This window comes from Chelonia mydas, chromosome 15, assembly GCF_015237465.2.
Source record: "Chelonia mydas isolate rCheMyd1 chromosome 15, rCheMyd1.pri.v2, whole genome shotgun sequence".
In the NCBI taxonomy this organism is placed as follows: domain Eukaryota; kingdom Metazoa; phylum Chordata; order Testudines; family Cheloniidae; genus Chelonia; species Chelonia mydas.
The window spans coordinates 20,180,256-20,207,684 of record NC_057856.1 but is presented as its reverse complement, the minus strand read 5'-3'; the positions used below and the strand labels follow the sequence as shown (position 1 = coordinate 20,207,684).

The 27,429-nt window shown below is 38.1% G+C and overlaps 1 protein-coding gene across 14 annotated transcripts in view; it reads left to right on the top strand.

Annotated features, from left to right (window-relative positions):
- The window catches only part of LOC102931209 (splicing factor SWAP), a 96,330-nt gene that overhangs the window by 16,190 nt on the left and 52,711 nt on the right, over nucleotides 1-27,429 (top strand). For all 14 annotated transcript variants that reach the window (XR_005222360.2, XM_037878620.2, XM_037878618.2 and 11 more), the window contains 7 exons: nucleotides 523-748; nucleotides 2,450-2,565; nucleotides 4,207-4,342; nucleotides 12,908-13,145; nucleotides 13,873-14,004; nucleotides 14,374-14,467; nucleotides 25,597-25,765. Coding sequence is in view for 13 of the 14 variants with exons in the window: in XM_037878620.2 (XP_037734548.1) it covers nucleotides 523-748; nucleotides 2,450-2,565; nucleotides 4,207-4,342; nucleotides 12,908-13,145; nucleotides 13,873-14,004; nucleotides 14,374-14,467; nucleotides 25,597-25,765 (1,111 nt within the window). In the remaining variant the exon portion in view is untranslated. The remainder of the gene's footprint in view (nucleotides 1-522; nucleotides 749-2,449; nucleotides 2,566-4,206; nucleotides 4,343-12,907; nucleotides 13,146-13,872; nucleotides 14,005-14,373; nucleotides 14,468-25,596; nucleotides 25,766-27,429) is intronic.

Below are 27,429 nucleotides of genomic sequence, written 5' to 3'. Positions count from 1 at the left end.
TGGTTTTATTTGGAAGGGTGGTTGGCAGCTTTCATTAGTCCCCAGTAGTGGGTGAAAATGGTGTAGTGCTGTTTAGCATTATTGCTTGAAAAAAGCATTCAAACTTTTATATGGTTGATAGTGGCAGCACAGAGGAATTGCCGTTCAGAGGACACTGCTAAGATATTTTTGCGAATACAGACTAACACGGCTGCTACTCTGAAACCTGCTAAGATACAGTTTCCTGGAGGAAGTCTTGCTACTTAATATCAATCTCTCTACCAGTCTAGGACACTATTTGCATACTTTGAGAATGATGTTAATTTCCCCTAGCAGAAATAATGGTAACTGTATTGAGAGAGACTAGTGGGAGAAGTTTACAGGAAGGAATCTTCAGGGTGAATCTTCAGGGTTTCTTCAGATATGGAAGCTTGGAAGCTCTTCCTTTGTTTAACGCTAGCCAGGTGTCTCGCTAATTTACTTAATTGTTCATGGATTGTTTGGTAAAATGTGTTCATAAGTATTTTTATTTTGTTCCCATAGCCACCAACTGCAAAAATGCATGCAATTATAGAGCGTACTGCTAATTTTGTGTGCAAGCAGGGAGTTCAGTTTGAGATTATGCTGAAAGCCAAGCAAGCCCGCAATTCTCAGTTTGACTTCTTGCGATTCGATCACTACCTCAACCCCTATTACAAACTCATTCAGAAGGCTATGAAGGAGGGACGATATGCTGCTCCTTCCGAAAACAAAATGGAAGAAAAAAAGAGTAAGTTATTGTTTGATATAAAATGCGTGTCTTGATCATGTGTGGTTTTATAAATGTTCTCTGGTTTATTTTGCAAAAATGAGGCAATTATCTGAACTGGAATAAGGTAGGGCCACATGGAAGTTACTGCATTCTGTCTCTGTAAATTACTCCCAGCAGGTTCATTTGAGTAAGGTGGTGATCACTTCCTGTCCTAAACTGTTGTGCATTGCTGCTATGTACTTTAACAATGGCTGCTTATTACCCCAGAAGTGGCTGAACATCATGGGTACATGAAGTGATCACTGTGTATAGCCTGCTTTTGGATGGAAGTTGCCACATGTTTTAAAAGTGCTATTGTTTGGCTTTCTTTCTGCACCTTTCTAGTAGCATTTGCTTTTTGTAGAATTAATTGCATGATACTGTATTTTATAAATATTTTACAAATGTAAAAGAAGTGACGTCTTCATTTAATTATTTACTGATTTTTGTTTCCCCGAAGGGGAATACATTGGGTAGAGGGAGAGCAGGGCAATCACTGAGAAAGCATTCAGCTAATTAGTACACAGGAACTAATGGCTTACTTAATGTTGACAACTTCAAGTTATATGTAGCACCAGTATGTGTGAGCTGCAATATTTGCAAGTAAAATTTTAGGAATATGTAACTAGTACTGTCAAAATAAAGTAATTTAAAAATCTGCCGGGCACACACACCCCCTTGCTCTAATATGGAATGCACACTCTACAAAGAAGAAAAGAAATAAACAGCCATTTTTTTTTTTTTTTTTTGGAGGGTTGGCATGTTAGTATGATAATACTCTGTCATCCTATAATTGAGATTGATAAGGTGCCTCAGAACAAAGGAAGTATATTTTTACAGCAAAAGAATTCCAAAAAAAATCTCTAAAGGGAGAATATTTTATATTATTCAGATCTAAGAGCTGCTGTGGTCTTGGAGCACCTATAATAAATTCTATTTGCTTATAAATTCTATTAGTCCATTGGAAAATTACCCCATGCAACTAAATATTAGTCTTAATTTGATGGCTCACCATGCTTGTTTGTGTCTCTTATTTTTACTAGTCTGTCTGTAAAACAGTAAAGGGTTTTAAGACTTCAGTTTGTCCGATTGAGTAATAATTTGATAGCTAGTAATGCTGCTATGCCTCTTCTGTTTTAACCCTTTTTTCAGGGTTTTTAATTATCTGTAGCCAGGGGCTTGGCCTACACTGCTGAAACAACTTAAAACATTTGTAAAGCCTTCAACCATGTATACAAGTGAGAGTGGAAATTTACTTTACACATAAATTTCATTCAAACTTGAACTGCTATAAATTATGCTTATAAAATATGTACGTATCTGTCTGACATTATGTAAATAATGCCAACTTTTAAATGGTCACAAGAGAACATTTTAATTTTATTGTGTAATAGTTTAGTTTGTCAGGATTCATTAGGCTTTTCAGTTTTGTTCTGTAGCTGTTATTGGAAAATAAAAGGAGATATAAAATACCAGATTTAAAGAAGTCAAAGTTCATTCAGACATTAGAATTTATGTAGCTTATTCCTTGAATGACTGAGTTTCTTAAAGCCATAGTTTCTAATGGTGTTCAGAATTAACTTTATTCCTGCTCCCTTTCTCCCTACCTGACACCTCTTAAGAGAGAGAGAGAGAGAAATCGAACTAACCCACCGCCCCCAAACATTTGCTTTTATGTAGATTCAAAAGTTAATTCTGATGAAGAGGATGATGATGAGGATGATGAAGATGGCAACTACCTGCATCCGAGTCTCTTTGCCTCAAAAAAGTGCAATAGACTCGAAGAGCTTATGAAGGTAAGCCCTCTGGAGAATGGGCTCTCTTTTTTGCTCTCTTTGTAGTGTACCTATCACAGTGGGGTCCTGGTCCATGACTTGGGTTCCAAGGTGCTACTGTAGTACTAATAATAATAAAAGGTATTTGACCATATTAAAACTACTGTTCTAAGTTGTAATGGTTCAAATGGCAAGTTGTGATTTGTATATAGTACCATCTTTGTAATGCCGTACTTACCTTGCTTTGACACAACCGGAAAAAATAGAGCCTACATATTGGTAAAACCTTTGGAATATATAACTTTAGTGCTTTCAGTTTTCCTACCTTATGCTTTCTTAAGTTCCTGGACACCCTTGCTAATTGCCAAGATTGGTAGTTTGAATAGTTCTGTTCCCTCACAACCAGCCTTCTCCTCTGTTATTTTGTAGCGAAGTATTTGTGTTGAAATTGTGACATACTTTTAATGACCAAAACCTTATGTCCTGAGCACAAGGTCGAGAAGCTTCAGAAGCTGGGTTGTGAAGGAGAAACTTCTCAATCGCAGATCTGCTACAGTATCACAGTTGATTTAGAAAATTATTGGGGGGAAAAATTTGCTTTTTATTTTCAAGTCAGGTTTTCCCTATTAGGAAAGTAGTTTAACATTTATTTCCTGATCACTTGAATAAAAAATCCTACCTGAACCCTGACATGTAAATCATATTATTTTTAGCAGTCTGCTTTTATCTTTGAGGTGTTCTGGCTTTGAATACACCTTTTTGTGTTGCATAACAATAAAGGATTGTTTCCATATTAACTATATATCAGCGATAAACAGTTCTTTAAGAGATCCTGTCCCTTCATACATTGTCTCAACTTCATGTTTTCTTTTTACAATTTAATAGAATCCTAGTATCTAATGATGGTTTAATTGAATAACATTTCGACAATTAAATGTTATCCATTTGTCTTATTTTTACAAGATTGTTAAGCATTTTTGTTTCCTGAATTTATTCAAGATACCTTGCTGATGGTAATGAGATAAACAGCTAAAAGAACATAATGAAGACTAATCTTTCATTTTATATTTTGAGGATGTTCAAGGGGAATGGCAAAAATGCTAACTGGTCAATGATAAAAAGCCCTGGCTGGGATGATTTAGTTGGTCTTGGTCCTGCTTTGACCAGGGAATTGGACTAGATGACCTCCTGAGATCTCTGCCAACCCTAATATTCTGTAATAAGATACCTCATATTTTCACAAGACCCACCATTGATATTTAATGATAGCTTTGATGGAATGTTACTTGTAGGGCACTACAGAATTCCTCATCTTACAGGTTTATTTAAAAATATACAGATATGCTGTTTTATCATTCTTACTGCTCACTTCAGGTATGTTTTTGTGATAAATGTAAGACTTTTCAGTGGGTTGGTAGCCAGGGTGACGTGAGAGGTATAAATGATAGACTTTTAATGTGTAAGAGATCCATTCAGACTTGTGTTCCAAATAGTGTGTCAATTTGTTGGTATTTCTCTAAAGCACAATGATGAGACATTCTGAAGTCAGTGGGGGAAAGGGGGAGTTAAATTGCTGTTACTCTTCCTCAAATTCAGAAATTCTAAATGCTTACTTAAAATTGTTGCTCAAGTGTTAAATTGATGTCATTACAATTTCTGCAGCCTTTGAAAGTGGTGGATCCTGATCATCCACTTGCAGCACTTGTCCGCAAAGCTCAGTCTGACAATAACTCATCTACCCCACAATCAGCAGATGGTGCAGCCATACAGACATCACAAGTGGACTATCCTGCAGATTGTAAGTACATTGTGATACTAAGATTATAGTAAATATGAGAACTGTCCTCTTTATAGATGAAAGTAATGAGAGGTTGTAGTATTGGTCTCTCAGTAGACCATCTTTCTAAGATGGATAGTCCTTGTATCTAAGGACTGGTAACTTTCCAGTGTAAGTTTTACACCAATTACATTATTTTTCTGGTATCTTAATTAAGCCTTGAAGAGGTTAAGTTTGTTTTTGATTTTGAGAGAAAATGAAATTTCTTTTATACGATATGTAACGATGCTGGTTCTGGTGGGACCCAACTGGGAGTGCCAGTTCAGGACAAATTGCTAAAAGGTGGGCAGTTACAGAACAAGGCTGGGGTTCCTATGCACACCAAGGTAAACCAAACTAGCCAAACGGAGAAGACTTCAGTTTCACCCCACTAGCTAACCATAAGTCACTCAAGCAATTCCCTTTGACGCTCCAGTTTCCCAGTATCATCACCAGTGCCACTTGTTATGGGGACAAATGGTTATGAAAACCAATACCCCAGGAAAAGAAAAAAGGTTCTCTCGATCCCAAAGGACCAAGCCCCAGATCCAGGTCAATATACAAATTAGATATTACCCACAAATCATGCTGTTGCTAACCCTTTAGAATCTAAAATCTAAAGGTTTATTCATAAAAGGAAAAAGATATAGATGAGAGCTGGAATTGGTTAAATGGAATCAATTACATACAGTAATGACAAAGTTCTTGGTTCAGGCTTGTAGCAGTGATAGAATAAACTGCAGGTTCAAATCAAGTCTCTGGAGTACATCTACAGTCCTATGTGTAGAGCTTCCGTTTGTAGCAAAGTCCCTCCAGAGGTAAGAAGCAGGATTGAAGACCAGATGGAGGAGCTGCAGCAGCTTTTTATAGTTCTTGCCATGTGGTCTCTGCTTTCTTTGTCCCAAAGACAAGCTATCCATCATGTGGCATGGAAAAACCTCAGAGTTCTAGCCATAGGCATGTCCCTGCATACGTTGAGTCACAAGGTGCATCTGCCTTCTTTCAATGGGTCAGTTGTATAGCTGATGGTCCTTAATGGGCCATCAAGCAGGCTAGGCAGAGCTGACACCAACTTGTTTGGGGTGTCACCCAGAAGCATAGCATAAGTTTGAAATACAGACAGTGTAGAGCCAATATTCATAACTTCAACTACAAAAATGATACACATATACAGATAGCATAATCATAACCAGCAAACCATAACCTTGTCTTAGACACCTTATTTGATCCCCTTTATACAAGATTTGGTGCCACTACAGGACTTTGGTTGGAACAATGATCTATACGGTCCCAGTTCATGTCAATAACGTCACACCATATAATGCCAGGAATCACAAATTCAGTACTTTTACCTGATTTCCTTGGTAATGTGGGCATATGGGATCTCAAGATCAAGCCCCATACTTTCTTGCATTTCGTGTAGTTGGTAGTAATTTATCTTGATATCACTTAATGATCTCACACCAGGCCTCCTGTGAGTTTCTCAAGCTCAGTGTCCAATTCCAGATTCAGTTCAAAGTGCTGGTACTACCCCGCAACAAGTACTCCAGTGGGTTGGGGCCTACTTATTTTAGAGACAGATGAACGTATTGAGGGAGAGAGAGAGTGCTCTGTTAATTGCTGCTGATTGAATCAGAAATGGTCAATCTTCATGCTGGCTCAGTTGTTGACACGGGCCAGTTTCATTTCCTTGTCGGTCATTCTTACCAGAGGATAGATTTCAAGGAGATTCAGAGGACAGTTACTGTTGTTAGATCAGTCATGGTACTAAATTTGACATTACACAAAACTCTCAGAGCTCATAACCTTCTGTGCATGTTACTATTTTTTCCTGAATCAAAATGAGAAATACAGTTGATGTTGCAAACAATGTACTTGTCCCACCAAGAAGATACCAGTTCCCTGCCGGCTGTGCTTCATGATCTTCTAGTGGACAGTTCCAGGGAACACCTGTTAGGTGTACTGTTTTCTCATCCTCCTGCTAGTGTTGTCACAAATGCATCTGCAACTCGTATTTTTTGATTGGCTAAATTGATCAGTTTGCTCAGAACATCCCAAAATGCAGTGACTGGCTGTCTGCGTGACGCAACTTGTTCAGTGCCTTCCAGCATAAATTTCAAGTGACTACCTTGGGAAGTATAAGCAGTACAACTTTTTAAAAATCTGTGCCTGAATAAGAGAGGTTTTATAAATTTGAAGTAAGATTCCCCTTTGAGCCTGGGAAATGGAAAACTTTGAGGAAACTTATTTATTTTGCACATGCCTATAAACAGGGAATTAGAACCTGTGACGTGTTCTCTGTATTACCTGTCTCTCTTGATTTACCTTTAGTCCGGAAGTGGGACAAGATTCATCAGCTGAGAACCAGAGAATTGGCACTGTGTAAAGTTTTAACCTATCCAGTGTGCAGCTCATTTGCCACCGTAAAAACAACCCTTGCTCGTCTCCTGTAGAGACATTCTAGTTTGGAAAGGACAAATACGATCATTCACGGCCTTCCTTATGGAAGTCACATTTGATCAGAATAGTGCAGATATTTGTGAATGTGGCACAGCTTGTTAACTATCTTCAGCTACTAGGATTTATTTATAAACCTTTGGTGTACTATCAGCCATTAGGATCTGCCAAGTTTGCAAGGTGGGAAACTTTTTTGAAAGGTTGTTCAATGTATTAGAGTGAAACTGCAAAATAGTCTACCTTTGAGCATGCAGCATGTGTAACTATCTTACACATAAACGCTGTTTGTTATTGTGTACCATGTTGTTTGTGCTATGCTTTTGAACTGTTTTGAAGAGGATTGAGTATTGACTTTGCTGAAGGAATCCCAGTGTGAAACACTGCATAAGGTTCTTTGTTTTCATTTTGGTTTTATTTTGGTTATGGGTTTGGGGGTTTGCTTGGGGTTTTTTGGTTCTCCCTACCCCCAACCTCCAAAAATATGGCTTTGGAGAAGAATTAGTTAGTAATTTGCTTTCACTCTGAGCTTCTTTTAGGGTAGCTCCACAAGAAATACCTACTGTAAATGCAGTCGGGCAGCATTTTATTGCCAATAAGCCTCATTAAATACTCAGCTCATTGTCCTTGGTTTCCCTCTTTGATTTATTGTATACATTTAAAGAAAGCAGCTCTAACCATGGGTTGTATATGAGAATTGACTCCATCTTCCAGTCTACTTTTCAATAAACCAAATGCACAAAGTTGCTGTCTAGATGGCTTCAAGCTTTTATCAGAGTAAAGCACTTACCCGGGTTAAATAATTTCTGAAGTGTTTTTTAGTGATCATAATGTCTCTTAGGCTCTCTTGGTAGTAAAAATTATCTGGTAAATTGTTCAAAAAGGGCATAAAGCTTACATTTGAATAGTAGTATAAGGCTTTTTTATTGCAGCTATTGATAATTAATTAAATTTAAAATTATTTGTATTTATAAATCTCCATACAACTTGGAAGAAATAAAACTACCAATTAAAAAAGAAAATAGCAAGGTCTTAATAGTAATTTTGGATGATTGCACTTCATATTAACTTTTTCCTAAAAAATGGCTTTTTCCTCTATCTCAAAATAGCATAGAAATAAAAAAGATCCAACAAAAGGTGATTCTTTCCTAGGAGAGACTTTAAAAGTGAGGTCAAGTTAGAATGCAGAGCAGTAGGAGGAGATAAAACAGAATGGTATAAACTGTATAACTGAAGAGGAAGCATTATGCATCTCTGTGATAAATAGAAGACTATGAAGGGATATGGTGAAACTAAAGCATCAAAATTAAAATATGTAAAACAGAATAATAGTTTGATGCAATATAAAATTAACTTGTGGAACTTGCTGTTACAAGATATTGTTGAAGTGGATAGTTTTAATCTGAAAACAGGATTACATATAAGAATAGGCATAGCGTAAATTGTTGTACTACCTAGAATTAAATTACAAAGGGCTCTTAATCTTCATATTCTGACCATAAAATGATCTCTTGGGTGTCTCTTCAGGGCATGGTATTGTTTAGTTATGTGTGTTAGTTTTTTCTTAACTGTCATTAACCACTGTTTTTGGCAGTATCCTAGTAGTACATTCTGGTGATGCCCTGTTAACTCAGGTTATTTGGGTTACTGTAACATCATACTGATGTTAAAGCCTGTTAAGACATGACTGTTGTTTTCTTGATTAAGATTTTATAACTAAAGCCGTAGTGGTGCATTTTTTTTCAAGGGGTTTATAGTGAACTCTTGGTGGTTATTCTTTCAGACCCTGATCTTGCAGTTGACAACTTTCAACAGCCCTGTGCTCATGCAAAGCATTAATTTAAGTCAGTTAAGGATCGACGTTTAAGTGTTTTGCTTTAAAATGTTTCAAGTGTTTTGTAACCACCTGGGACAAACAGTGTACTTCTATCTTATTGTTTAAAGTTCACGAGTTGTATTTTGTCTAGATTTTTGTCTGCTTTTGGAAGCTGAAAAACCTTCAGCTTGTTGATGCCATCACTTAGTAAAGAACCTTTTGCATAATGTCTTAGCAAGCTGAGCCAGTCCTACACAAACGGCATTTAAACAGTGAATCTGTAGGCTGTTAATGGATTTATATATAATTTTGGGGGGCATTAGCTACTAATTCGTTACATTCTGAGACCTTGCCGCATGTAGTAGTTGGAAAAATTCAGATTCCCACAAAACTTATATTAAAATCATCCACAGTTCTTGTACAGTATTCATTGACACCGTCATTGGACCAAATTAAGCTCTGGCATAAGAGGATACAGGTTTCACTGAAGTGAAAGGGAGATGTGCCCCTTCATGTATAGAGGATCCATTGTAGAGTTGTGCTAATCTTCATTTAAAATGTTTGCTTTGTAATAAGTAGATAGGTATAAAATATTTAGGTAGGGCAAAGTAAAGGCTAGAAATTTGAGGGAAATTTGTCTGCTTCCACAACTCAGTGGTAAGAAACTGAACACCTGTCTTTCTACTTTATGATGCATAAAAAAGCCCTTGCAAATTTTTCTTATCGGGGAAGTGAGGGGGAGGGAATATTGAGGTTTTTTTAACATTAGAAATTCAGATGGTGTCCAACTTGAGTATTCTTTGTGGTTATTTATGTGATAATCCAAGATAATCTATGGATGTCTTCTGCAATCCATTTCATAAATCTGAATATATCATGGAGGATGACATGATTGTTTCATGCTATCTACACAGTAACATCATTGTAATTTTAGGATGGGTTGTATCTGTGACTAGTGTCTGATGTTTCTAGAGAGGACTGAATCAGCATCCAAAACACTGGAATCCAAATCTGGAAATTCATTTTGATGGCAGCAGTCAGGATCAAGTCTTTAATACAAGCGTAGCTAGGTGTTTGGTAAATTCATTGCCTTGAGCTGATTCCTTGTGGCCTACATTCTCAAGAGTGGGTAGTGATTTGAGGAGACTGAAAAAATTTCTATGATTGGTTTTTGGTACTTCCAGGATCCAGCTGTCATAATTGCTACTTAACAAAATCAGAACATAGCAGTGGCTTTTCTGTAAATGTAAAGGGGGGGGAAAAAGGAACATTTTTATGTTTGTATTTTTTTCCATCTAAATGACATCTTTATTATGGTGGAGAATATATTATACATGCTTGTGCTTAAAAGTTATATGTTAAAAAGGTGGCGATAGGACTGATTGGGGGATTTTGCTACAGTTATGTCCTTTCTTGTATGAGCATTGAATCTGGCTATATCTGTACAGACGGGTTTTATCTTGTGTATCGGTAATTTAGCTTAGTAAATTGCAGTGCGGTGCAATGAGTTTTTCTTCAAGACATATTCATGAATTTGATAAATTTTAGAATCGCATCTCTCAGAAGCAAAGCAGTAGCAGCAATAAATTTTCCTGTAGATTGTTGGTGTCTCAGAATCTTCTAAACACGGTGGCCAGGTAGTCACCCTTTTGCTCATCTATAGAAGTGAAGTTCTTTGGTGGCAATTTAGTGCTAATAAATTCAGTGCATTTAAGATGCTGAAAGCGAATCTTTTTCCTTATGCTGTTTTTTACTGTAAGGGAATATCTGGAGATGTGATAGGCTTTCTGCTAAATCAGCCATTCTCTTAAGCATGGATGGGAGAATTCAGATAATTTAGACAATCAAGAAATGTACCAATCTTTCCAAATACAGAGTATTGGATGCTAAAGGTTAGTCATAATTTTCAAATCTGTATCAAAGTTCTAAAAATTTATGCACAATCCTATTTGTATTTTGAAAAGTTCTTACTAAGTTGCATTTGAAATTGTTGCATGGATTTTTTTTTCTGTTCCAGTCTTGTTTAAATTAAATTATACAAACACTGCTGCATAGTAATTGATAGAATGCATGTTTAAAGTCAGATAAAGATTAAACTAAAATTTTGAACTTTGGGAATGTGAAATCATTGCACTGAATTTCCTTGGTTTCTAAATCTGTTAAGCAATATAACCAGCCTTTGATAAATCACTAGCTAAAAGGTGTATCGCTCTTACTATGTTGCACGTATCATAAGTAAAGTTTGGGGTAAATGAGAGGGGAAGGATTGTAGAATTCCAAAAACTAGACATTGCAGTTTTCTGTGGTAAAATCAAAAACCTCACGGAATGACAGGAACCTCTGAATTAAAACCCTATTGAGCTAGATGGAGGTAGTTCATTTTCTCCTGCATTTTTGGAATACCACTTTATAGAAGAACCAGGGCAGTTCTCCTTCACAGGCACGGGGCAGTGTTTGAGGAGCCTGATACGCTCTCTGCATGGAAGTGAAATCAACTGTGTGGGTGTTTCCTGTTGTCAAAGATGGGAATTGCGAGAGGCCTGCTGAATTGAAGGTTCCTCATTTTGATCCCATGTGCATTTACCTGTAGGCATCTCACTCAACTTGAAGCCCTGGTTCTCTTTTCTGTTACTTAGAAGATAACCTCTTTGATCTGAGATACAAGTCTAGCTCAGCTATTACCATTCCTATGCTGTTTCATTATGGAGCTTGCATCTTGAGTTGCCATGTTTACCCCTGCAGTTCTCTTTTGAGAATATTTGGCTTCCACTGGATGCCATTTCTTTCCCAATACCCGTTTGTTTATTCCTTGGTACAAGACAGAATGGAAGGGACAGGTGTGGTAATTCCACTGTTAGATTTTAAATATGGGTGAAATACAGGGCTCATGAAAGTGAAGGATTTAAAGACCTGGCTTTACAAGTATGGGCCATTCAGGCTTTCTACACAAGTCTATTAATGCATGTCAAGCTTAGTGTACAGTGTCACTGCTTTTCTAGTCCTGAGCCTTTCGAGACCTGCCCTTCACCCAAGCCATCATGCAATTTGCTATGGATAGAGACTTGAGATAAGCTTAAACCCTCTCTCCAGGTCTAAACATCTCTGAATTTTTTGGAGTTTGTCCTCTCTGCTGTAGAGAAAAATCCACTGGCAATCGGATGAGACCAACTTATTTTCACAACTGAAAATTATGCTGTTCATAACTGAACACCAGTGGCATGTTCAGCTGGTGTTTCATAAATGAGGGATTCGTACATCTATAATTAATAGAATAACACATTAACAGCTGTGAATTTTGTATTTTTTGTCTCTTGAGGGTAAAATCTTAATTTTGTTGTGCTAGTAGCGCATATGAATTATGCAGGCTTTTGCAGCCCATGACAGTGAGGCTATAAGCTACTGCTGAAGTATTCTAAATAGACATTCCTCTGTAAGGCATGTTCCAGCTACAACCAAAAACCCTTGCAAACTTTAATGTTTCAGGTTTTGTGCATGAATGTATAGTTTTAAAGCTAATTAATTGGGCAAATTGTTTCTTATTCTACATGACTGGATACAGATTAAATTGTAATTTTAAGTCCGAAAGTTTGTACTGCAAATATGTCTTTAATATTAAAAAGGGGAAAATTGCTTAACCAGGCAACCTGGATTTTTGGCAATTTATGTAAACTAACATTTTACTTGTCCTGGGTAACCTGGAAAGATTCATTAATCTTTTTTCTAAAAGTATTTAGAATTAAGTAAACCTTTGCTAGAACTTTTCTGTATTTAAAATTAATTTTACTCTCATATTACCTCTCAGATTAATGCTCTAATTATCTTTCCTCAAATTAAAGAAGCTGATTTTGAGTATAAAATACAAATTATTTTTCCTAATATTTAGAGTGTACACATGGTTTTAATTTAGCTAATACCTTAAGTATTAACTTTCATGAAGAAAAATTGCATGTTAGCATTCTTTTCATGTGCCTTTAGTGGTTCACTTCACTGCCAATGCCTATTTGGTTTCTATTTGGCCTTGGATGTGCTCCGATACCACCTTCAATATGTCTGCCTCATTTAACCTAGCTGTGTTGATGTGAACCATATCTATTTTCTGGTGTAAGAAAAGGAATAAAACATTACTTGATTTGAAATGTGAATCAGTGACATTCTAGTTACGGTAGCAGTGCAGAAAATCTATTTTTTTTTTTACCATGTGTTTTTTCTTCAGACTTCCTGAACTGTTGATCTTAAAACAAATGTTTGAGGGTTTTGTTTTTTTTCTTTCTTTATAGCAACAGTGGCAGCCATGTATTACAGTTACTATATGCTACCTGATGGAACCTATTGCCTGGCACCTCCGCCACCAGGAATAGATGTTGCCACCTATTACAGTGCACTGCCTGCAGGGATGACTGTGTCAAGCTCTACAGGAGTAACATCAGTGCCTCCACCTCCTGGTACTACGCCTCCACCTCCCCCAGATACAACTGATTCCAGTAGTGGGTTGACATCTACTACACCTGCTGCAAGGTACCATACTTTCATGTTACATGTATATTTCCTATATTTGGCATAAAAAAATATTTTTTTTAAGCAATGAAGGTTTAATTTTAGTTTCACCAAATGTAATGGAATGCCTCTTATTGACAGTATGTAGGGGCGATGGTTAGTTTATAGTTTGGACTCAGATGTGGTCAGGGACACACTACAAATGTATTATAAATTCCTAGAAATATAATTATTACCACACATAAATTCCATTTAAAATATTAAATGTGTTCTTTTCCTGCATGAAATTGATCCATATCTGAGGCATGTTTAATTTAGCTGTGTGACATTAAAAGCATATCAAGTGAGATTGCTTGTGATTAGTTTAGACACTTGTAACAACTGTTTTTGTTTAAAGCAGCTTGGATTATGTGCACCACTACTGTATAAACCAATGTAAAATGTTTTGTAACACTTTTATTAATCACTGTATTTGTGATTGTTTCCAGAGTTTCCTCAGATAACATTGGTGCAGAATATCTCATTTTTATGAGACTAGGTGAACCAAAATGATCCATTGAATGTATGGTTTTTCGTAATTTGTGGTTTATTGTAATGAATTTTTTGCTTGAAAGCAAATATTTAATCTGTAGAAGTACAGGGCAGCCCAAAGAGTGGACTTCTGTATAAAATTTTTGGTAAAACAATAATTAAATAGAAATGTGTTCATATCGCCTATGTATAAATAATGGACTTCTGATGTTTGCAGCACTATTGCGCCAGTGGTTGCCATTATCCCCCCACCTCCAGATATCCAACCTGTTATTGACAAGCTGGCTGAATATGTTGCTAGGAATGGAATTAAGTTTGAAACCAGTGTTCGTGCCAAGAATGATCTGAGGTGAGAAAGTCTTCTCTTAACTTTCATTTTATATTCTTTAAAAAAAAAAAAATTAGCTGGACTGTTTGTTTTATTGGCAACGCATGCATTTCTGAATAAAAGTGTTTTAAGGAAGGTATTTGGTAATTTTTTATGTTAAAATTCAAGGGACTACTTAAAGTTAATGCTAAAACATGAATGCTAAAACTCGGAATCCAGAAGCTGTGCTTCTGAATGCATATATCCCCTGGGAATTTAGGCATAAGCTATTATATTTCAGAATACCCAATATTGTTCCTGTGCCTGAGGTAGTGAGAAGGTAAATGATTGTTGGCATTTGTTGTGTTCATATGTATATTTCACAAATTACTTTTCCTACTCTCTTAACAGGTTTGAGTTCCTGCAACCATGGCACCAATATAATCCCTACTATGAATTTAAGAAACAATTCTTCCTTCAAAAAGAGAACAGTGACAACTCTCAGGTATGTTTATGATAGGACAGGTGGTAGGGAAGGTAGATCATTTTGTTCTTTTGTATTCTATATTCAGAGAGGAATATGTAAAACTGATTCCTGTAGAGAGCGTTTGTGTTGGGGAGGGACTTGGATGCCTTTTATTTCATGTAACATAAATCCAGAAAGTGTCATTAGATTTGTACCTTTACTCTAGTATATCATAAGCAAACAATGTTTGTGGTGACAATGTGAAAAGTTAAACATTCTGAGAACCTTTTGAGCTCCACATACGGGAGTCTAACAAGAACATAAGAACGGCCCCACTGGGTCAGACCAAAGGTCCATCTAGCCCCGTATCCTGTCTTCTGACAGTGGCCAGTGCCAGGTGCCCCAGGTACCAATCCACGAGACCACCTTCCCTCTTATCATGTGACAGCTTACTTTGTGTAAGACCCTTTGGTGAGGGACCTTGTCAAAAGGCTTTCTGAAAATCTAAGTACACTATATTCACTGGATCCCTTTGGTCCACTTGCTTGTTGACCCCCCTCAAAGAATTCTAGTAGATTGGTGAGGCGTGATTTCCCTTTGCTAAAACCATGTTGACTCTTCCTCAACAAATTATGTTCATCTATATGTCTGACAATATTGTTCTTTATTATAGTTTCAACCAGTTTGCCCGGTACTGAAGTCAGGCTTACAGGCCTGTAATTGCCGGGATCACCTCTGGAGCCCTTTTTAAAAATTGGAGTCGCACTAGCTATCCTCCAGTCATTTGGTACAGAAGCTGATTTAAATGATAGGTTACAGACTACAGTTAGCAGTTCTGCAATTTCACATTTGAGTTCCTTCAGAACTCTTGGGTGAATACCATCTGGTCCTGGTGACTTATTGTTGTTTAATTTATCAGTTTGTTCCAAAATCTCCTCTACTGATACCTCAACCTGGGACAGTTCCTCAGATCTGTCACCTAAAAAGAATGGCTCAGGTTTGGGAATCTCCCTCACGTCCTCAGCTGTGAAGACCGATGCAAAGAATTCATTTAGTTTCTCCGCAATGGCCTTATCGTCCTTGAGTGCTTCTTTAGCACCTCGATCGTCCAGTGGCCCCACTGGCTGTTTAGCAGGCTTCCTGCTTCTGATGTACTTAAAAAAAAAAAAATTTGCTATTACTTTGAGTCTTCGGCTAACTGTTCCTCAAATTCTTTCTTGGCCTTCCTAATTGTATTTTTACACTTCATTTGCCAGTGTTTATGCTCCTTTCTATTTTCCTCACAAATTACACAGCTGCTATGTGGAGATCCAAAACCCAGAGTGGCGCTCTGCTCCCATGAGGCTTAGGAACATGGCAGTAGCAGTTACCTCCTCCTGCATGTCTCAGCCTGCTGTCCCTAAGGTAGCTCTTTGTTTTTCTGATCCACTACCTTTCAGAGAAACTTTAACTGAGAAGGTCAGTGTAATCTGGCAGCTGTCCTGACTGACTGTTCTGAATTGAGAAGACGTGCTTCTTTCTGTGTCCCACTGAATTTCTACTTTTGGAGAAAACACAGAACCCACATGATTGAAGATAGAGAAGCAAAGTGGAAGAAGGCAAGAAAATTACAGTTTTTGTGGATTTATGAAGCTTTTTGGCTAAGTAGCAAATTGCCACATAAGCAGGTTCAGTATTCTCACAGGCTGTGGATATAATAGGACAGAGCAGCATATTGAAAGTGCTTCCAAAAAGGACTTTTAAATTGCTCTTACCGAACTACCCAGTGAAAAACAACTTTGCCTGCCAGGCTCTTAGTAAGCTGTCCATAGAGCAATGGCAGCAGCAGGAGGACCCTTCTTAGAAGCAGTGATGACATCCATATAAATGAATTACAGAACAGTAATTAAACCCAAACCCTTTCTTTAGAGCATCTGGCCGAGCAGTTTGGTCTCATGGCTCTCAACAGATGCCTGGTTTTTCCTCTCATTAGCCGTCTACAACTGCTATAAAATCTTTCAGAACTTTGTCTTCAGATATCTTCTAACCAGAAGCTTCTCTTAAAGTGACAGTAACTTTGTACATAACTCGGTGAAGCACATGTAAGGATTAAATATATGCATTTCTATTTTAAACTATTTTAGAGAGTTTACAGTGCAAATTCAAGGGTATGTGAGCTTTGGCTGTAGAGTGGCAGTATTGCAGCTAAGGACTGTTCTTACTAACAGACTTTCCATTACACAGTGTAGGCTGCTCTTAAATTAGTAGACTTCGTAGGAATGAACGTGCTGCACAGTAGTTCTGGTTTAAACAATTAACTTTGGCATATAATTAGTTCATAAAACCATTCACAGTCTGAAGATTTGCAGCTAATGGTGAGTAATGGGCAGTGTTGCTCTTTACTAGCAGTTTCCTCCCTTTCATGGATATAGATCAAATTCTTAATATAGTTCTAACATAGTCCAGTTCAATTTATTAGCTAGCTCAGGGATTGGCAACCTTTGGCACGCAGCACGCCAGGGAAAGCAGCTGGCTGGCCGGGCCAGTTTGTTTACCTGCAGTATCCCACAAGTTCGGCCGATTGTGTCTCCCACTGGCCACGGTTCGCCATCCTAGGCCAATGGGGTCTGTGGGAAGGGCAGCCAGCACATCCCTCAGCCCGCGCCACTTCCCGCAGCCCCCATTGGCCTGGAGTAGTGAACCATAGCCAGTGGGAGCTGCAATCGGCTGAACCTGCGGACACGGCAGGTAAACAAACCGGCCTGGCCCGCTGGCGGCTTTTCCTGGTGGGTCGCATGCCAAAGGTTGCTGATCCCTGAGTTAGTGTGTGCTAGTATTTATAAGGCATAATTTCTGTACTCCAGAAAATTTTGTGAAATTGAAACAATTTTCTAGGAAATTGTATCAGTTGTTATACTTAGTAAGATTTTATCTTGTGTAGTATTTTCACTTGTACTGGATTTCAGTAATGAAGTGCTTTTGAAAACAATTTATTTGTAAATTATTCATAGACTATTAAAACTACAAGATTTCAATAGAAACTAATAATTTTTATGTAAGTTTCTTTTTTTTAATATCCAGCTATTCTTCAGTGGGCTTAGATTCTATATTAGTTGCCTAGATTAATAAGCATTTATTAAAAAAAAATTTTGAGGAAATGATGTGTCAAAGAAAAGTGATATTAAGGATTCCCATTTAAAGTTGAAGTATTGTAACTTTCAGACCTGGTGATGAGTATAGCGAAGAAGCCAACAGAACATGATTAAATAAGTTCCTTGAGATTTTGTGTAACTATGCGAACTTTTCCCTGTGTAGTTGTGCAGATAATTCCCTTACTTTTCTAAAAGATTAAAGCTATTTGTGCTTTAATAATACGGATAACAGTATTTTCTTTGCATACTTTATTGATATAACCAAATATAAAGCCTTTGATGCCTGCTTCTGCATCATTTTAAATCAGCTTTTACCATTGACTTCAGTAGGTACAGGATCAAGTCCTCAATGCTATTTTGTTATATTTTATCACTCTAAACTGTTAGATTAGTTCATGCTTGGCCAATGAATGGCTGCAGAGGGAGGGAGGGATGAAAACCTCTGATGACTGAGATATAAAATATGGAATGGGTCCCTCTTTAACATCTAAAATCTTTAAACAATAAGTATATTCAGAATAATCTATTAGGGAAGGGTTATTGAAATAGTTTGTTTTTGCTTATGTAATTCTCAGACCCTTAAGTCTTTCAGCTCTTTTTTTTATGGAGAATACTCCATTTAATATACTTCATTTAATATACTTCAATACTTCATTTAATATATATTTCTTACCTTGGCATTTTCCCATACCAGAATAATTGAATCTTACGACAATTGAATCTTATGACTTCTTCTAACAGTATCATCCCTGTTGCGGATTTCAAAGCATCTGGGGAGTTTCGTTCTCACAGTTTAGTTCACAAATACCAATGGCAGCTCAAAATATCCATAGTAAGAAAGAGGATTCCTGTTTCTCTCTCCTTATTGAAGTCTGTAGCTAATTATTTCATATGCATCGGTAGCTTGAAGTGTTGCACGCAGCCAAAACAATTGTGCTCTAATGTGGAAAGCTCTTAAATAATTAAGCCCCAATCTGTGGTTTTTAATTTCCATTTGAGTTACTTTTTACCCTGAGTTGGTTTCTTAATAACCCTCTATTCACTTTCTGATTGAGGGAAAGGTCTGGGTGATCTTTGAGACTCAGACAGAGGCTGTCAGACGGGAGGCCTGACAACAAGCAAAGTCCAAGCTTATGTGCTGTGACCCTACACAGATGTCTCCTCTCAGAATCAAGCAAGGAGCCACTCAGGTGGTATCCCTTATCTCCCCTCCTACCTGCCTTCTCTCTTTTTTGCATCCCAGTAACTTTTGTGGGAGTTATGGCAAAAAGTAATGAACAAAGGAGGTTTCAAGCCAGTGATGGGATGAAGAAGAGGTGCTTCTGATGCTGCCATTGCTATTATGGAAGAGGGTCCAGGAGTGCATGAAAACCAGCCCTCTTCTTGAGAGATGGTTTGTGAATACTTCCAGTCTGCCCTGAATTATTGCTAAAAGCAAGGAGTTCACTCCTTAACTCAATTCTGGTTAGTAACAACCTCACCTCTCTCCTTCTCCCTTCAGGGGGCTTCAGAGCAAGAAGTGGTAATGATGTAGTGCTGCTGCTGATAGGGAAATAAATTGTTTTCCCTATAGCAGCAGGAGCAGCTTGGAGTAGTTTAAAGTCACTAACTAGCTCCCCCCTGATCTTTGTCAAAGAATGTATAAATACAAATTAAGAATTACTAAACAGGATATTGTATGTTAGAAGAGGCATGATCTTTCATTCTGATCACTGTAAATGGTCTTCATTGATTCTGCTGAAGGCCCCCCAAGGAGCTTGAGACCAAGAATAATACAAATTGGAGGGAGGGCAGCTTTGGGCATTAATTTTGAAACTGTACCTCCTTAAAGAAATAGCTGAAGTAATGCTACTGGCAAAACAAATTAATGGAAAACCATTATTCTTTTAAATCATCCCATATTACTTAGGCATTGCAGGCAATTTATATGTGTAATTTGTGGCTTTACATGTGTAATTTAATATCTGATATATTCAGAATTAATCAGGAACAGCAGAATGATTTAAGAATTGTGACAGCCTTGCCTCTATATTCACTCATATTTTTTCATACATTTTAATGCATTGTTTTTGGTTATTAAGTTATTTAGATTTACTTTAAATTCAAAAGAAGCAAAAGAGACATTAGATCTGGTTATTACCAGCAGGGTTACTGATATATAGTGCAGCTAATCAGACTACTCTTGAAATGGCTGGAAGATTTCGAGCTCCATCATATTACAGCCATTTTGGGCAGAGGAGTTAATATAAAATGCAGTCTATTGGACAGCATGAAGGGTTATATGTATAACAAATAAGTTATATGTTGGGTATCATCTATGCAAAATTGTTGGTAAATTGACTTATATAGTTATTCTAATCTACATATTTATTGAAGAGTGAGGGAATGGGTTTTAGGTAATACCTTACAATTAAGACACGGAAATCTAGTTTCTGTTCTGTTAAATCAGCGAAGAGCTTATATTTTATAGTAATTGTACTTGATGAAATGTTTAAAAAAAACAGATAAAATGTTCGACTGCAGTTTCTCTAGTTGAGGGAAAATCTTACACAGCATGCATCCATTCTTTCAAAGAAATACTTAGAGAAAACACGTTTTTTCCACTTTAATTGATTTTTGTATTGAAAAGTTCAGCTCTCTCAAAAATGTTTGTTTCCTTTTTCCAAAAGGTTAGGTGGATTTTCATATATAATTTGTCCTGTATCCTTGTATTATATAGTAAAGCACACTGTATAAGTGAAAGGGTCAAGAAAGGGGCAATGTACATGAACAGAATAAGTCTGCTTCAACAACAGACTTAGTAAGAAAAGTTTTTGACCACCTTGCATAGTTAATGAGTCACATTAATTTGCTATCTTTGAATATCTGTATTCAAAGGAAACAGGTTATAAAGCCCTTGCCTGTCATTCTAAGAAACTAAATACATGTGGGGGTTATGAGACATTTGAGGTTATGCGTATTTGGGTTTTTTCTTCCATTTCTCTAGTGCTCCTGGGTAGCTTCTCTGGAACTGGTGAAGAAAAATATGTTGACCTGATTTCTCACTCTAGTTATTGCAGTGGGACAGCAAGAGAATGCTAAACACTTGCTATTAATTTCATTCAAGGTGTGGGCAAAAATAAATTACAAAGTTTGTTTATGTTGCTGTTCAAACTGATACATTATGAAGACTTGACCTGCCTGTTTAGCATTGTGAGGCTTAACAAATTTTTTAAGTAGTTTAGATATCATTTGAGAAATATATTTTTATTTACAAGTCAGAATATCAGTAGTCATGACAGAACAAAATTTATATTAATTTCAGAGTTTATTCAGTTATCTTGGACAATGCTACAACTGTGTATTATCAGACTTTTAAATCAATGAATATAAAATTATTGGGTTTTCTTTGCTAATGTTTATCTTACAGTTGTTTTCTAGTTTAAACTTAAAACCAAACGTGGGAACCTGAAATGGGAAAACATTAAAGGTGTTTGATTTGAAATAAGTTACATGAACTTATACTGTGTTGCTTTTTCAGTTCTCACGCTCTCACAGGATTAGTATTAGAGTGAAAAATATTGACTGAGTTTTACTATTTAAAAATAAAATGGTACAAATAACTTCTTTCTTGGTCAACTTGACCAGTTTTTAGGTTTGGCTTTATAGTCCTGTAGAACAGGAATAACCAAGGATTGGCCTAAGCACCAAATGTAACACAGTTCTACAATGTGGACTGTAGGCTCCCTTATCTTAAATCCGTCAACTTGGCATGTACTGACTGTAATGCCAACTCAGTCTCAGGATGGTACATCTGATTCCAGTCATTGTCAGTGGTTAAGCAAACTGAATAGCTGTTAGGTCCACAAAATTCACCAGGGACAAGTAATTGGCAACAAGATAGATAATGGAAGTTCCCCCTCCATGAGTGTTTTTTGGGATTTTTATGCATAAATAAGCAAAGAATGAATCCAAGCCTTTTTCCCCCTATATTAAGTAATGCCGCTGTTTTAATGCAGTAACAGCCTCTAGATTCCATCAGAGTTTGAGATAAAGGGATTGATCTAGTTCATTGGAAGGTGGAAACCAAGCATCTGCTTGTCAAGTCTTCCAAATCACTCCAGTATGATGAGAGGAGCCAAAGCTTGGAAACTTTCCCCAGTGCCTGTTAGCATTAACGTTTAAAATGACCTTTGTTCTCAGGTTTCCTGAAGACCATGTGTATTTAAATTCCTTCATTCACCAATCAGTTCTATCTCAAATCAGTTGTCTTCCCTGAATAATTAATTCTACCCTTCTCTACTTCATGGGAAGGCATTCTTAACAAATAATCTAAGGTCATATCTCTGGCTGTGTTTTTCTTTATTCTTGCAACAGGTATAAAGTTATTTACACCTGATTTATCGCATGGAGCTGCATGCCATAAACCAATGTAAATTCTAATAATGTCACTAACTGTATCAGATAAAAAAGAAATTGAATTTGCAGATCTTTCATTTCTGAAATGTCAATATAAAATCAAATGATTTTTATCCTTCAGCTTTCTTTATATTTAGAAAATACGAAAAATTATATTTTATGTGATAAAAATGTTAACACTGCTATTTTATGGCGCTGTCAAATGTTTACCTTCAGCTTTCATTTTATAATATTGTAAACAGTAACTTGAATAAAATATTTCCATAATTTTCTGGAAAACTCACTTTTACTTGGAGAGAAAATCTGATAACTAATAGAGGTAAATAAACTGAAACTGCATGAAAAATAAGTGGAATAGAACAGGCATCAACCTGTTTAAGTTTTTGTACGTATCAGGAACCGGGTCTGCTACTGCATATCTATTGACAAATTGCTATAATTTGTTTACATTTAAGAAAGCTGGTGAGGATAATTTCAGTTAAATTCAATTTTGTTAAAATGTGCTGTTTCATCAAAGCTGAGATGTATTAGTTGTGGTGATTTTCATTGGGAAGCTTTTTTGGTTCGGAGCTCTCTGGTGACTTTTAGAGAGTGAGAGACTCAAATCAAAAAGCTCATGTTCTTCTGAATATTGTCCCTATTGGTGCTCCGCTTCAGTGGTGCATGCATCCCCTGCATTTTTGATCGGAGTCTTTTGGTGGTAGTATCCATTCCCCCTGTCCAAGTGACTCATACTATGGATATGTAGGATTGCACAGGCAAACCACCCTTGGTTTCTTCTCAACTGCCTTCAGCTTGATACGGAGGGTTGAGACTGCCAGCTTCACGTTTACTTAGCATAGTTTAGATAGTTTTAGTTTGGGATTGTCATTTCCCCTCTGTTTGTGTTTCATCATTTGAGGGGTTATTTTGGACTTTTTGTCATCTGGGCTATGCCAAGATCCTCAGGCTTTAAAAGTTGCCCTTCCTATGGGGAAGCTATCCCAGTTAGAGGTGGACATTTTTGGGTCTTCAGTGTTTGGGAGAACCCATATACCAGCAAAATATAAGATCTGCTCCTCATTCAAATGTAGATCTTGTGAGAGCAAGGAAATAAAATTCGAGCTCTTGATGACGAATCAAGCTCTAAGACTAGCTTCTGACCCTGGATCCAAGAGCTTCCTTGTACATCAGCTTCTGAGCAGGCTTCGTGCTCTGTCTACCTCTGGGTCCCGGTCACTGAGCGCTGGGAGAGGTAGCCGGAGATGGGTCTGATTTCCCCCTGAGAGTGGCCATTCATCGGAAGAGGAAGTCCTGTCCCTTCCTAGACTAACCAGGACGAGCAGCTAGGAGCTCCTGGCGGGGGCGCTCCCAGCAGCATGGGGAGGATCAGACCCAGCTGCGGAAGCTCCGCAGCTGCTGCCTTCAGAGTCCAGCTCTGAAGGCAGCACAGAAGTGAGGGTGGCAATCACGCAGCCCCCCTACAACAGCTTTGTGACCCACCATGACCTTTCTTTGGTTGGGGGACCCCCATGGTTACAACACTGAATATTCAGATGTAAACATCTGAAAACATTAAATTGACTAATTTTAATACCCTCTGGCCCTGAAATTGATGAAAATGGACCCTGAATTTGGTAGGGCCCTACCCATAAGGAGGTGACACCTCATACTAATATCTCGTCATCTTCTGAGACTGCAATGCCCCCACCACCTTTCTTGGTAGTTGACTTCAGGCAGTTACAGAAGCTGATGAAACACATAACTGATATGCTTCAGATCCCTTAGTAGAGGTCCAGGATTCCTTTCGTAAACTGGATGTTTTACATACTTCTGTACATATGGCCCTCCCTGTCAATAAAACTTTGCTAGAGCCTGCCAATATCATCGAGCAGACTCTACCTACATTAACTCCGACTTGTAAACTTGCTGGCAAAAAACAGTGTCAATTCAGGATTCAGAGTTTTATTTTCACATCCAGCATCGAATTCCCAGGTAGTCGATGCAGGTTAATGAACATGGTAGATGACCCAATATTAAGCTTGACTTCTTTGGTCATAAGAGTTATTCCTCTGCAACGTTGCAGTTCAGAACAGTGAATCATCAAGCGCTTATGTCAAAATATGACTCTCTGAATTACAATGAGTTTAACAGCTTTATTTAACTTTTGCCAGAGAATCAGCATGAACAATTAAAGACCATGAAGTGCAACTATTAGCGAAAACCCTATTGCAGGCCTCCTTAGATGTAGCCTGTACTGCAGCCTGGACCGTTTCCACTGCGATCATGATGCAAAAGCATCTTGGCTCCAGTTATCCATCTGCATTAGGGAGGTGTACAGAGTACTGTAGAGGACCTTCCCTTTGATGGTCACTAGTTTTCAGAATGTACAGATGGCTCACTTGACATCTTGAAGGATTTGAGGGCCATGCATCGGTCCCTCAGATTTTTTACACCTGTAGATAAGAGAATGTAGCAGGTCTCAAACAGCACAGCGATCTCACCCAGTTCCCTTTTCTGATTTCCGTAGACCACCTGAAACACCAGCTAAGCGACAAGCTATTCAAAAAAGCTGCTGCCACCAATTCATCTCAGCCACCCATGTCATCTAAACGTTTTGCATTTGATGGTGTGGTCGAGAGTCTGAACCCTCTGATACCATTCTTCAACCTGCCTCCCCTCCCCGGGACGCTTCCTTGTTTTCAGTCTTCCTGGGGAAGAACAGCGTCTGATATATGGATATTGGAGGTCATAATATCTGGTTATTCTGTCTTTCACCTCCATTCCTTTCTCATATTCCCTGTTCAGGGACCTATCTCACGATCAGTTGCTGAGACAAGAAGTCACCTCCCTTCTATTCAACCTTCCACTTTCTTCCCCTGATCACAGCCAAATCTGTCAAGATCATGACAATGTGGCCTTTGTTTTTCATCAGTAGTCAGAGTGGGGTGCGCTCGGTCTCTCTCTCTCTCTCTCTCCCTGGAATTGAGACATAGCTGACCAGATAGTCATTTCAGCTTCTTATGTTCTGCATATACAGAACACCATGACTGATGACCTCAGCAGACGTGTCTCCTAGAGTTGTAAATGGGAGGTGGATTCACAATTCCTCAAAATATTTCTAACCTTGGGGTTTCCAAAGTGGATCTTTTTACCATCACAGCCAACTTGTGGTAGAGCATTTTCAGTGATGGATGTGCTAGAACTTGCACTTCTCTCCCTCTTTAAAAAGTGCTCAGGCTTGTTGGTCTTCAGAGCACTTGATTTCCTCGGCTTTTCCTGTGCGGGTTAGTTAATAGGGTGGGAGTGGATTGAGGAAGAAGACTAAAATAAAATAGTTAATTTTAATAGATCTTTCAAAGAAATAAATAAAGCAACAATAGTAAAAGTAGTTGCATGTGTCCTTACCCAGAGGAAAGATGCTGGAGTCATGAAAGCTGTACATAAGGTCAAACAAAAGAGTATATTCTATTCCTCTTGCAACACTTTCTTGTCGTTTTGTAGAAAACACTGAACTTGTCTTTAAAATGTTGTATCAGAGGATGAAGCCATTTGGATAGTCAACTTTATGCTGTATATTGTAAATGGATTGCATGTCAGACATTGTTACTTTCAGCAATTAACTGTGCTCATTAACATTTTGAATTTCTCTTTGAAAAGGGTGCATCTTTACCAGAAGATGTTCCAGCAGATACTGCTTCTGACACACAGGGTGAAACTCAGTTTCTGGATGATGACACTTCTGAAGATGCATCTGAGATGAGTGCTCCGGGAATTATAAAGGATTCGCCTGTCAATAAAACTATCAGCGATGGTAAATTGGTGAAAGGTATGTTGAGACAGTTGGAAGATGAAGTCTTTGTAGGCATACGTTAAAAACAAATCTATAATTAGCAAGGAAAGGACTTCGGTGTAAAGGCATCCGAAAGCACCAAACTGAATAATCTGATTACTTTCATATTTCAGTGTGTCAAACTTTGAGTTTGAAACCCAAGAGGATAGTAACTTGAATGTCAAAAAGTTAGAAGAAAGCAGAATTTTATATGGCTGAAAACTAGTATGTAAAATGAAGTGATATCTATAGACCAGTTACTTAATATTTGTGGATCTTCATAATTTTACATATCTGTACTGCACTTCCACAAAGTATAATTTCTAAATGTTAACAAATGGTATGTTCTGGCTCACTCTTAAGTTTAGAAATCATGGTATAAATTTTCAGATGGGCAAAATCCTAGCCTCCATATTTGTGGGCCTTCTTTGTTTTCAAAACTAATGCTAGGTTTAAGGCCATGTCTGCACTACAAAGTTAAGTCGACTTCATGTAAGTCGACATCGAGCCTCTGATTTAAGCAAGTCGATCTTGCGTGTACACACTACACTCTTCGTGTTGGCGGAGTTTTTCCTCACTAGTAGGGCTTGCATTGAGACACGAAGCACTGCACCGTGGGTAGCTATCCCAGAGTGTACATAGCCGAGTGGAATTTTGGGTTGGACTTGCAATGCCTTATGGGACCAAAACATTGGCACGGGTGGTTATGGGAACATGGAGTTAGTCTCCCATGATGCACTTACCTCCCTGAAATCAACAGCGAACAACCCAAGCCTTTTTTGTAAGCCTGAGTTACCCGCGCAGACACCATAGCATGATAAGCATGGAGCCCGCTCTGCTGTACACTGTTTGTGAGCATTACAAACACCTTGTGCCTTATCCTACACTATCTACACAGCCAACACAGGAGCTGCCACACAGAACAATGTGATGCCACGCAAGCAGCCCTGCTGGAAGACACAGAGCAGAGCAATTCACAGTTGCTGGCGACAGTCATGCATCACCTTGAAACAGTGAAACAAGCACTGACTGGTGGGACATCGTTATGCAGTTATGGGATGATGAGCAATGGCTGCAGAATTTTTGAATTCATAAGGCCACTTTCCAGGAACTGTGAAGCTTTTCCCAGCTTTGAAGTGCAGCAGTACTAAAATTAGAGCTGTTCTGACAGTGGAGAAGTGAATGGCAATAGCTCTGTGGAAGCTTGCAACGCCAGACTGCTACCAGTCAGTGGGGCATCTGTTTGGAGTGGGTAAATCTATCGTGGGATCTGTTGTGATCCAAGTTTGCAGGGCCATCAACAGACTTCTGCTAAGAAGGGTAATGACTCTGGGCAACCTGCAGAACATAGTGGATGGTTTTGCCATGGATATCGCCCCACTGTGGTGGGGCAATAGTGATATACATTCTGTCTATCTTGGGATCAAGATCCCCTTGCCAAAGAGTACATAAGCCGAAAGGGGTACTTCTCAATGATGTTGCAAGCGCTAATGTATCACAGGGGCTGTTTCCTGACCATCCAATGTTGATGTCGGTGAAAGGTGCAGGACAGGACGTTGTACATCTTTAGGAACACCGGTCTGTTCAAAAAGCTGCAAGCAGGTATTTTCTTTCCAGACTGCAAAATAACCATTGGTGATGTTGAAATGCCAATCGCTATC